This window comes from Monodon monoceros, unplaced genomic scaffold (genome assembly GCF_005190385.1).
Source record: "Monodon monoceros isolate NGI ecotype Baffin Bay Population unplaced genomic scaffold, NGI_Narwhal_1 Contig7615_ctg1, whole genome shotgun sequence".
In the NCBI taxonomy this organism is placed as follows: domain Eukaryota; kingdom Metazoa; phylum Chordata; class Mammalia; order Artiodactyla; family Monodontidae; genus Monodon; species Monodon monoceros.
Genome location: NW_021703155.1, coordinates 4,973 through 17,469, shown reverse-complemented (window position 1 = coordinate 17,469; position 12,497 = coordinate 4,973). Strand labels below are relative to the sequence as shown.

The following is a 12,497-nucleotide window of genomic DNA, read 5'->3' as shown; positions in this document are numbered from 1 at the left end:
GTATCACACTGATTGATAAGCTATTGAATTTTAATTTAACTTTACAAGTAAGTTTTCAGAGTGACTTTTAATTACTATATTTACTTATATAAACAGGAATGTAGCAAACTACATATTCAAATAAAATTTATAAACTTTATAGTACTACCAAGGTATAGATATACTTAAAAATCATTCAAAACTGCTCAAAATCATTGAAATTTTAAAATTATTTTCTTGGGCTTCCCTGGTGGCGCAGTGGTTGAGAGTCCGCGTGCCGATGCAGGGGACACTGGTTCGTGCCCCGGTCCCAGAAGATCCCACATGCCGCGGAGTGGCTGGGACCGTAAGCCATGGCCGCTGAGCCTGCGCGTCCGGAGCCTGTGCTCCGCAACAGGAGAGGCCACAACAGCTAGAGGCCCGTGTACCGCCAAAAAAAAAAAAATATATATATTTTCTTAATATTTATTTTTAGATACTTAACTTTTAATTTTGCTTCATATCAAACAATAAAATTTTTTCAGAAAATAATTTTTAATTTCACTGCTGCTAGATATTCATCTAGATATTGTAAACATTTTTTTCTGTTAAGCACTTGCTGTAATTATGGATGTGTTGAACAACTTCAGTAGAATTAAATGATAAAATATAACCTTTTTTGTATTTAATATGCAAATACAATTTTCTATTTGTATTTAATTCCCATAGCGCAAATCATACTGAGACTCAAACATAAGCAACATCCACAAGACAGCCAATGGGAGCTCAGAAGTAAGTGAAAGCCACCTCTCACAATATTACTTTGAGATCAAGCAAATGATGGAGAGAAAGTCCTCCAGTGAGCCATCAAGTCACCATAGTGTGGAGCACTGATCGTGTATGCAGTTTGTTTATCTTCCATGAACTCAGTGTCAAGGCTTCTTGTATGTATGATACACAAGAAAACCCAAAGACAAAAATGAATACTAAGGAATAAGATTTTGTTGTATAGGGTTAAGCTTTGGAGTGACACAGCATTGTAATAGCAAAATTTGTCATACCCCTAAAAACTAATGTTTGTACCCATGGAAGCAGTTAGCATCCCCAATGAGAATGCATGATTTAGCAGTCATCATCAATTTGAATCTTTCTCTCTATTTTTGCATTAAATTTCAAATTTCCCTAAGGATTTTCAGAGGTGCCAATCCAAGTCTATCCTTTTCAAACCAAAGGAAACCATCTTCATAATTAATTGAGAACTGAATAAATATTATGTCGTGGAAAGAATTAACTTTCAGCTCCAATCTTTAATACTTTTTATTTTGCAGTGGAAGTTATGTTGCTTCAGCCCTCTACATTCCCATCTTCAAACAATAGGTATGTGACCATCTTTGGCAAATCAGCTGTGTAGTAACTGGACTCTGTCTTATTCTCTGCGGTATCATGGGCACCAGGCCCAGTGTTATCACTCAACAGGTAGTTTTAACTAAAGCAATTTCTTAGATTTTCTCCTCCTACTGGAAGGCATTTGCAAATGACCAAGCTATTTTGCCTCATCAGGGCCATATTTGCTGGGATTATAATCGAAATGGCTAATATTTCTACTCTTCCCTTACTGGTATCAGTCATGCCTACTGAGCTTATTGCTAAAACCACTAGGATTATGTTTCCTTTAAGATGCATATGGCTCTGGGGATTCAAGTTGCAGCACAATTTTCAGCCTTTGCCTGGCACTATATTAAACTCATGAGGATGGCCTCATCTCTAATTTGCCCTCTACTAGGTTATAATAGAAAAGAACTAGCCTGGTGTCATATACAGAGCCACCTGTCTGAACTCAGACTCTCCCTGAATCTCACAGCTCACAGTAACCAGACACATATTACTCCTTAGTAGATCTTTATTGATGTGGCAATTACTACATTTCTCCTGAGAATCTTTGGAGACTCTTCACAAAGAATGATGAATGATCTGTTGCATCCTGTATCTTCGTTCCGTTCCATGGGAGAGTGGGCTCCTTTCAGTTTGATTTCCAAAATTTGACCGGTAATAAAGCATGACGTCAGGTCCAAAACCATGAGTTTGGATTCTGAGTCCTTGGTCTGCTCTTTTTCCTGCTAACCTGCCCTTTCATCTTTATTTACTCAGCATGAATATATTCTTACTTCTAAATGACAGGCGTGTAGCCTTTACAGACCTTTATGTTCTTAAGGTTTGGTACCCCACAAGATTCATTAAAGTCCTAATCCCCAAAGTGATGGTGTTAGGTGGTGGGCCCTTTGGGAGGTGATTAGGTCATGAGGATGGAGGCCTCACAATTGGAATTAGTGCCCTTTTAAAAGAGGTCTCAGATAAATCCCCCAGTCTCTGCCAAGGAGAAGTGGACAGTGTGTGACCTGGAAGCAGGCTTTCAGCAGAACTGGACCACGCTGACACCCAGATCTTGGATTTCCAGACTATGGAACTGTGAGTAATTTCTGCTCTTTACAAACTACCCAGTCTATGCTATTTTGTTGAAGATGCCCAAATAGTAAGACATGTCCTGACCTATTGTATCCTCAGAATACCTTCCAGGAGTGTGTAAAATACCTAAAGGGAGAGACACCATCTTACCCAACCCCGTTGCCTAGACAGCTAGTCCAGTCCCTATCATTTCAGGAGCTCAGTCATATATTTGATAGATATATTTGATAGATATGATGTGAGAGGACAATAATCTACAGATACTTTAAAATCCTTTGCGGTTCTACAAGGGAAGTTACAATGGAATATTGTGTGAGGTATTTTTTAAAAGTCTTTGCAGCACTATTTTCTTCAAGTTCGCATTTTCAGTATTTAGCAGATAAGGATGAGAATCACGGGCCTGGACATGAATGGAAGACCCACTCTCCACTTTTATTTAGTTCAGTCATCCTCAAGTACTTTCAAGGAGCTACGTGGCCCTACTTTTCTTGTCTCTCTCAGGCAAAAAGGAAACAACTTGTGTCTACACTTGCGGATATTTTCCTTGTTAGTCTGTGCCTTTGGGAATGAACTTGAATGCTTCTTTCAAAGAGTCAATCACGCTGTGAACTCTAATGAGTGACATCCATGTCATCATACCTAAGTTGAAATTGTGGAGTCAGACCCCAAGTCAAATTTTTTTTATAATGTGAGTGGAAGCAAGAACATTGTTTTGGTTTCTTTTCTCTAGAATGTCATTAGTACAAATAGTATAAAAATGAAAAGTAGTCTTATTCATTGAACTTGTCTCTTCTTCCATTAGTCACCCAATAACTTCCCAACTTCTTTGCACTTAGATTCCCATGAAAGTAGATTCGGGCCAACTAATGTGGGCAGAGGTGATATTGCCCTATACTGTCTTGGCCCTTGAAAACATCCCATGTAATCCCCATACTTTTTCCTTTACCACTGAGTGGAATAGACTCACACACCACAAATCGGAAATCACACGTTGAATAGAGCAACGCCACACAATAGAGGGCACCCGTGTCCCTACATCACTGTTTAGAGGAAGCCAACTAGAAAATTCATCTGATTAGGAATGCCTGCATTTTTCTCTTAAGGATGGAAAGATAAATTTCTATTATGACCCAATTACTGACATCTTCCTGTTTCTCTGTGACAGCAGCTAGCATGAAATTAACTGACAAATGTCTTGAACAGCATACTATGCTAACAACCTTTCCATTTTAAAATGAACGTCATAGTTGGGAATCCAAATACCCTCCAAGAAGTTAAACAGATTTTAGAAAGCACATTGTAAAATTACTTGTATAAGAAAATAGATTGTGTTCCTCTTTGTAAATATATTTTTGTAAACTCGTGATACTTCAGATATTTTTCAGCATGTGCAGAAATATGAGTGGACGTACCTTTAGAGGAGTAAACAGACAATAATCATTTGATTAGAAGTGTCACAGGTGTACCTTTCTTCTTTATTTGTTGACAGTAATTGGAGAATTATTACATGAGAGAAAGGAACACTTTAATTTCTCCTCTGATAACCTCCCAGGCACAGGGGTGTATTCCTTTTCCTTCAGATAGAGATGGATTCTTTGGAAATATTTAGGGACAACAATTCCCAAATATGGACAGTCCAGATTGTCATTTTCCACTTGCTCATGCAGTAGTTCCAAGGTGTGATCAAGGCTAGAGAGTAGTTTATGGAGTAGGGTGTTGTTCCAAGCTGCTTGGCTTTCCTCCTTGCTGAAGAAGTTACCATCTGCTGGAGCGTCAGATGGTGGTAGCCGGTGCCTTGAGTCGTCAGGATTTCTGTGATATTCCCTGTTTTCCAAGGAAATTTGAAGTCGGTTCTGTCCTCTAGGCATGACTGAAACGGGATCTTCTTCATCTGTCTCAGAAGTATGAAGAGTTCCCTGTTCTGTAGGCTATGGATCCAAGGCAAATTCCAGCCAAGAGGGCGAGCAGGGATGGAGCTGAGTATCACTCCTGCCACTAGCAAATAGATCTGGGCCATTGAGAATTTCAGTGATTCACGAGCTGGCCGCGAGGGGGCGCGCGGGAACCACTAAATAATTAGCCGGGAAGGTTCCTTCCCTGGAACCCGGGACAGCGCGCTTCTCTAGGCGGAGGCGAATGGGCGCCGGATGTCTTTTGATCGGTTCGGCTAGGGAAAGGCTGACTTACGAGAGTTTGCAGTTTCCGCGGTTTGGGCAGCACGAGAGAAGGTTGAGTTGCATCCTCACGGAGAAACTTTATACTGATTTAATAGTGAGGAAAAAACTTTTGTCTTCGCGATGCTGAGTTCTGAAGTGGGAGCCTTTTCGCGGCCGCGCCAGCGACAATTTTGTCTGGTTGGAAGCTGGAACCTTGCATTTTCTGGCTTTCCCCCTGAGTTTCGTGCTTTATTTTCGCACAGAAACTTGAGCGAGGCCATTTTTGGGAAAGAAGCCGTTTTCTGAGGGGTTTGAAGTTGGGAAGCGAGTTGGGGCCGATTTTACAGATTCGGGCTCGTTTCTGGCGCTATGCTGCGACGGCTCAGAGAAAGGGGAACGCGGCGGCGGCGATGGGGCGCCCGGACGGTGTTGGGGACGCCCTGGGGGTGAGTCGGAGCGCAGCCACCACCGGGGCCGAGGACGCGGGAGCTGAGCGCCCCTGTAGATGCTCTGGGACTTCATGGTGTCTTTCAGGGATACAGCGTTAACATGGGGGAGGAAGTACTGAATAACTGAAAAGTAGGAACATTAAAAAACTCACAGGGGGCTTCCCTGGTGGCGCAGGGGTTGAGAGTCCGCCTGCCGATGCAGGGGCCACGCGTTCGTGACCGGGTCCGGGAGGATCGCAAATGCCGCGGAGCAGCTGGGCCCTTGAGCCATGGCCGCTGGGCCTGCGCGTCCGGAGCCTGTGCTCCGCAACGGGAGAGGCCACTGCAGTGAGAGGCCCCCCTACCGCAGAAAACAAACAAAAAAAACTCACAGCATTTTATTTTTTATATTTTTAAATTAAACTTATATTGCTTGATTTAAATATTTTAGAATTTTTTATAATTTATGAATATTTAGATATTGAAGGTAGGATATTAAAATATATGGGTATTAAAACATAGCATTTTATTAAACTATAGTTTCTTTATACTAAAACAAGAATTTAATATAATTTTACTTTCCTAGCTTTAATGGAAGGAAACTCATTAATATTTTCAAGACTACTTCTTCTCTTGGTTGAGAGAACTGCAGTGTTTGACAGTTGCTTGTGACTCTGTGAAGTCTTAAATAATTTTTATTTAACTCGAGTTTCTGAAACACCTTTCTCAGGACTCCAGCTTGACTTTAGTGTAGAAAGAAGAGTTACTAGTGTCCTGTACAAGCAGCTGAGGACGTTTACCAGGTCTGATCTTCTCATTTTCTCTGGTAAGAATTTTATAGACTAAACAGAAATTACCCAAATTCACTGGCAACGTGAAGCCTTCCTCTGTAAGACTGTCAGCGTCATCCAAATGCAGGGTCATTTCTGTCTTTATTTAAAATTTTGCTATTTTCTTCAGCATGTGTGTTGTGGCATTTTCATTTTTATGTATTGCGTTAAAATATGATTTATCTTGATCACTTAGATTTGGTGCCTTCTTACATTCCATGCTTGAGGGAAGCCCTCCCTTTCTTTACCCAAATAGCCAGGAAATAGCTTTCAAAGTAACCTTGTGACCTTCCATAGCTAAAAATATAGGAATGGCCCATTTCGTCACCCTCTGCCCCGTGTACATGTTATAACCCATTTCCTGGTCCCCATAACATTTAAAAACACCTTTGTCTTAAAATAATATCACCAGAGGTGGTCTGAGACTGAGGATGAGGGAAGGGACTGTTTATCTCATTTATACTATTCACAGAGCAGCCATTTTTCCTTGATGCTGGTTCTCTGCAAATGTTTCAAGTGCTGTAGGATTTCTCTCCTTAATGTACCAGACACTGCTCTAGGCCTGGAAACTTGGGCTTTGCTCCTTCGCAGTCCAGAAGGCAACCCCTCTCCTACAGTTTGCATTTGGGGCCTCAACACGCAGACCCCTGACAGTGTTAAGGGAGCGGCAGTCAAAGCCTCTCTTGGCGGGGCTGATCATGGACTCTACAAGTTACTATATGTCACATTAATGCTAAAGGCAGCTATGTTCACTAAATTCAGATTCTCAGACTATAATTTGCAAACTTCATTTAATCTTTACATTTGCCTGTGTGACAACTACTTGAGTTGTCTCCGTTTTTTAGAAGAGGAAATCAAAATCTGATGTCATTTAAATTCAGGAGCCCCAGATTTTTGTCAGAGTGGAGCCTTCTGCTGCTCCCAGGCCCTCCCCTTCATCAGCTCTGAGCACTGGCCCTCAGCTGCACTGAGCACGTACTGCTTCCCTCATCCTAATCCTGCCTCTAAAGTCTGTCCTCCCTGCTCCCTGGAGGGCGGTCACCATCCCTGCCTCACTTTCCTGGAATCCACATTGCCAAGCACCTTGTCACATATATATGTGGTGAGCACACTTTTGGTGACAGAAGGAAGAGAATGGTATGAATTAGCCCTTGGTGTTAACATTTATGCCACTCTTATCCGTAGACTATGTCTGGAGACATGAGCTATGACTCCTATCAAGTCATGTGGAAGAATTCAAATCTAATGTCTTAGCCCCTTAAAGGGGACATGGAGAGAGGCGAGGCTAGTTGTATTTTGGTGCATTACAAAGCATGAACATACAGTAAAATGTCAAATGTCTAAGTACTCTTATTAGAATTTAAAAAGACACAGATTGAGACTCAGATTTTATTTCAACCTGGGGTCTCATTTGGATGAGCACACCCTATTGGATTTATACTCTGTCCTTTTCCATGAATGTTTAATTTCCAGCGTAATAAAAGAAACGTTGAAGTTGCGACATTATCTGTTGCCAATAAATTGAAGAGAAATTGGAAAAACTTGGAAACAACATTGGCATAAGTACAGAATTGACAACCTTGTACTGTTTAAGAATCTCATTTGCAGGCAGGTACTCAGAGCAGCTGGATATAGGCTCCCACAGCCAGACACCTGAATCACCAGGCTCACCGGGGCCTGCCACCCTCCTCACTGAGGTCACCCAGGATGATGTTCTCCAGCCCTGTCTGCACCCTTAGCTGTGACCAGCCCCGAACCACGGCCTGCCAAAGCAGGAGACCCTCACAAGTTCTGCACCTAGTGGAAGAATCTTTCCATTGTTTTCCTGCCTGAAGGACAAGAAGGTTTTCAGGTTCCTCCAGGAGCAGCCAGTTGCAAATAGCTCAGGCCACCTCTTTCTCCATGCGGTAATCTAGCAGACCTTCAACTTTTTCAGCAAAGAGGGATGATAATCCTCATTGGACTGATCAGCAGCTAGAATTGTTGGAGACCTGTTTGGTGCAGAAAATGGAGATGGAAAGACTTTCTGAGCAATGAGGACTCTAGCCAGACTTTGAAGAACTGCTTCCAAAGTACCAGGCTCAGGGAATTCCCTGGCGCTCCAGTGGTTTGGACTCTGCGCCTTCACTGCTGTGACTCGGATTCAGTCCCTGATCCCACAAGCTGCTGGACGTGGCCAAAAACAACAAAAAGGAGAAAAAACAAAAACCCCAAAATAAACACAAAGTACCAGGGTCGATATGAGAAGGAAAGTACACAACTGCTGTGCCTGGGACATTGTCATACTGGAAGTTAAGACATGAAAATTAGTAAATGCTTTCTTTGTATTAATCAGCTCCTCAGAAAACTCAGGAAGTCAAAAAGGAGAATTAAGCTTCCACAGTATGTCTCATCTACAGTCCTCCCTCAGTACCCGAGGGGGAGAGGTTCCAGGACCTCCACGGATACCGTGTGGATCTTCAAGTTCCTTATATAAGACGGTATAGTATTTGCATATGACCTACATACATCTCCCATATACTTTAAATCACCTCTAGATTACTTATAATACCTAATAGAATGTAATTGCTATAAATAGTTGCTGGCACATGGCAAATTCAAGCTTTGTTTTTTGGAACTTTCTGGAATTTTTTTTTCAAATATTTTCAACCTGTAGTGGTTGAACCCATGTATTTGGAGGGCTGACTGCACTTATTAGTGGCCTGAATCTTGTAAATATTTACTCAGTTCAAAGACTTTTTTGTCTGCTTCCATTAAAAAATATATTGAGTCATTTTGGCAGATTTTTATCAACAATAAGAAACTGTAGTTTTGAATAGAAAGAAATTTCATTTTAATTTATAATAATTAGTATTTATTATCTTAGGATAATTGCTATATTTGCAAATTTTACTATTTATGTTATAACATGACAAGCTTTGCCTTTTGTTTTATTTTGCTTTGTGGGGGTAGTTTAATCTATATATTAAGTGCTCAGTCTTAACTTTTTTTTTTTGGCCGCGCGCGGCACGTGGGATCTTAGTTCCCTGAGCAGGGATCACACCCTTGCCCGCTGCAGTGGAACCACAGTCTTAACTGCTGGACCGCCAGGGAAGTCCGCTGAATCTTACTTTTGCTTTTATTTTCTTATTTTTTTATTGGAGTATAATTGCTTTAAAATGTTGTGTTAGTTTCTGCTGTACAATGAAGTGAATCAGGTATATGTCTGCAAATATCCCCTCCCTCTTGGACCTCCCTCCCACCCCCTCCCCCATCCCACCTAGGTCATCACAGAGCACCGAGCTGAGCTCCCTGTGCCAAACAGCAGGTTCCCCTTAGCTATCTGTTTTACACATGGTAGTGTATATACATCAATCCTAATCTCCCAGTTTATCCCACCCTTCCCTTCCCCCTCCACCATGTCCACACAACTGTTCTCTATGTCTACGTCTCTATTCCTGCCCTGCAAATAGGTTCACCTGTACCATTTTTCTAGATTCCACATATATGCGTTAATATACGATATTTGGTTTTCTCTTTCTGGCTTACTTCACTCTTTTGCTTTTAAAGAGGTGCAAAGTGCCCTTAACCTTCAGTCACCCATAAAATCCAAAAGGCACATAAATGGTTTCGTTAATTCTGTTTATGTTTTTGCCGATATTCCAGTAAGAACTGAAAGGAAATGCCATTTTTTGATGCCATTTCTTTCCTGGAAACTTGAACTTGCCACCATGGGAAACCACTACTTCAGCCAGCAAACATGGAATCGCCACACAGAGCCTATATCTTCTCATTTTTCACTCCGGATCAAAACGTCACACAGGTGCTTCAGATTGGCAAAGTCTTATTCAAGTGCCTGCATTCTATCTGCAAAGGAGGCTAGAAATTTGCATTGGGTCTCCTACATTGGTAAATTAGTGTTCTATTGATGCATAATTAATAACCTAAAACTTCAGTGGCGTTAACCACTAGTCTATTACCTAACAGTTTTTATGAATCAAGAATTTGAGAGCGCTTTCAGTGGGCTCAGGATCTCTCATGAGGTGGCGGTCAAGATGTCAGCTGGCCTGCAGTCACCTGAAGGCTTGACTTGGGTTGGAGGATCTGCTTCTAACGTGGGTCATTCACATGACCACTGGCAGGAAGCCTCAGTTCCTCATCACAGTCACCTGAGCCCCTCCACTAAGCCCTGTGATGTGTCCTCACAACAGCTGGCTTCTACCAAAGTGAGTGATGAAAACCAGAAGTGGAGAAGGCAGTAAATTGTTTTATGACAGAGTCTTATAAGTTACACACCATCACTTCAACCTGTGTTGTGTATTGATTAGAGGGAAGTTGCTACATCAAGCACATAGTCGAGGGAAGGGACAGGAAAGAGTATGAGACAGTCTGTGAATATATTTTAAAACAACTGCAATGAAAGAAATAGGAGTCATAAGGTAGGCCTATCCCTTCATGTAGAAAGGCTGTTGTACAGATGATGGGTGGCCATGAGTATGATGTCAGAAGAACAATCTGCGATGATTTATTGGCTACGGGCTTTGAGGAACGATAATGTCCATGTCTCTCTCTTGGGCTGCAGAATGATTGGGACCCATTCACACAAGGAACATAGAAGGGCGAGAAAGTTTGGAAAATATGGATTCAACTTTGAACACGTGAAGTGGAGATATTCTAGATATTCTAGCATGTAGAAATATGGATCTAATGTTTGGAGATAAGATTCTGGGGAAAGACATGCATATGGAGGTCACAATCATAGAGAGGACATTTGGAAGTATTTGGGAGGTTGAGAGTGTATGTGCAGAGAGGATGAAGTGTGGGACTAGCATGGAATTTGTGGAACACCAATTCCCTAAGATGAGAGGGAGCAGTCAACAAAGGAAGGAGAGGAGGTGGGGCAGAAAAGCAGAGGATGGTGGTGACACGGAGACCAGATGAGCGTCAGACCTTAAGATGGAGGGCGTGGTAACAAGTGTCCGATGCTTCTGAGATGTCAGCTGAGGCTGCCTGACAGTGATCTCTGATCTCAGTAACATGTATTGATAGTTCAGTATAAACTTTGGCTGAGCAGTTTTAAGAGAACAGGGAGGTTGAAGCCAAATTATGGCAATTGGAGGAATGATGTGCGTGTGAAGAAATAGGGACAGATAATCCAGAGAACGTTGAAGAAGTTTGGGTGTGAACGGAATGACAGAAGCAAAATAATACTAACAAGTGGTCATAGCGCTGAGGAGTAGTCATGTTTAGGATAAAATGAAAATTAAGCACATTTAACGTTGATCAAAACTAGCCAATAAAAAGAAGGATGTTGATACGGGAGAGAGGATGTAACTGATAAAGCATAAACATCTTATTAAAGTCCCCTCTGCTTTTCTATCAAAGGAATCATTCTGAAGAACTAAGCCTTCTGGAATTGTCCCTCTGGTGTCACAGAGGTTTTGCACCCTGAGGCCGTGCGCCAGGCTGAGGCTTGGAATGGGTAAGAAGGACTTTATTTTACAAAGTGATGTAAAGTCTAAATGTGAAAATGGCGATGGGCCAAACTTCCATCTCTCTTCTCTGGCTGATCAGTTTCATCAAGGATGTTTATCGATGCTGAGGATGTAAAAAATGTGTTCTTAAAATCTATGGGCTTGCATGCCCCTGGATAGTAATCATGCACCCTCAGGGATACCAGTATCTAGGTTTGAACACTGATATATATATATGTATATATTTCAATATTTGTTTATTTATTTTGGCTGCGCTGGGTCTTAGTTGTGGCACAGGATCTTTGCTGCGACACGCGGGATCCTTTAGTTGCGGCATGTGGACTTCTTAGTAGTGGCATGTGGATTCTTAGTTGTGGCATGCATGCAGGATCTAGCTCCCCGACCAGGGATCAAACCCAGGCCCCCTGTATTGGGAGTGCAGAGTCTTACCCACTGGACCACCAGGGAAGTCCCTGAACACTGATATATTAATGGATACCAGTATTCAGAGGCTTCACTGGTCTTTACTTACTCACCTGGAATCTCTTTCCTTTGGAGCACAAACAAATAGAATCAAATTTGTGGTTTTGGAAGAAATTGAGACGTCGTTTCCCCTCTAGAGGTCAGTCCAAAATGGCTTTTTTAAACAATTTTTATTCTTCGTTTTTTAAAAATATTTATTTATTTTGGCTGCGCAGGGTCTTAGTTGTGGCATGTGGGATCTTCGTCGTGGTATGTGGGATCTTTGTCGCGGCATGCGGGATCTTTTAGTTGCTGCGTGCGAACTTCTTAGTTGTGGCATGGCATGCGGGATCTAGTTCCCTGACTAGGGATCGAACCCAGGCCCCCTGCATTGGGGGTGTGGAGTCTTTCCCACTGGACCACCAGGGAAGTCTCACTTATTCTTTATTTTTTTTAAAAAAATTTGAAGGCCATTGAAACAGTGGTACCCTAAGCATGGACTGGCCTAAGTATTTGCATCAACAATTCCTTTAATCAGTAACCAGTCTTAATGAGGGCAGTGAAAATAACCACTTGCTGAACTTCGTGACTAGTGAAAGTCTGTGAAGTTCTGTATCTCAAGAGCCAAAATATTTTTCCTTAATCCCTGAGTTTTCCTGTCAACTTGTTAATGAAGAAAAAGACCCCACTTGATTCGAAGGTCTAAGTTATATATTATTTATTTTCCTGTTATCTTTGAAAAGATCA

The 12,497-nt window shown here is 41.8% G+C and overlaps 1 protein-coding gene and 1 long non-coding RNA gene across 2 annotated transcripts; one reads left to right on the top strand and one right to left on the bottom strand.

Moving 5' to 3' along the window:
• The first annotated feature begins 683 nt into the window (after positions 1 to 683).
• On the top strand, positions 684 to 11,267 carry LOC114891380. The gene is made up of 6 exons (XR_003792493.1): positions 684 to 750; positions 1,287 to 2,424; positions 5,736 to 5,831; positions 7,021 to 8,315; positions 9,481 to 9,637; positions 11,200 to 11,267. It is a non-coding gene; the product is annotated as an uncharacterized LOC114891380 (long non-coding RNA).
• On the bottom strand, positions 3,441 to 4,438 carry LOC114891364 (interferon alpha-8-like). The gene is given in 3 exon segments (XM_029215562.1): positions 3,441 to 3,983; positions 3,986 to 4,180; positions 4,183 to 4,438. Coding segments are annotated over 3 exon segments (510 nt in total). The 3' UTR covers positions 3,441 to 3,924.
• Positions 11,268 to 12,497: the final 1,230 nt, after the last annotated feature.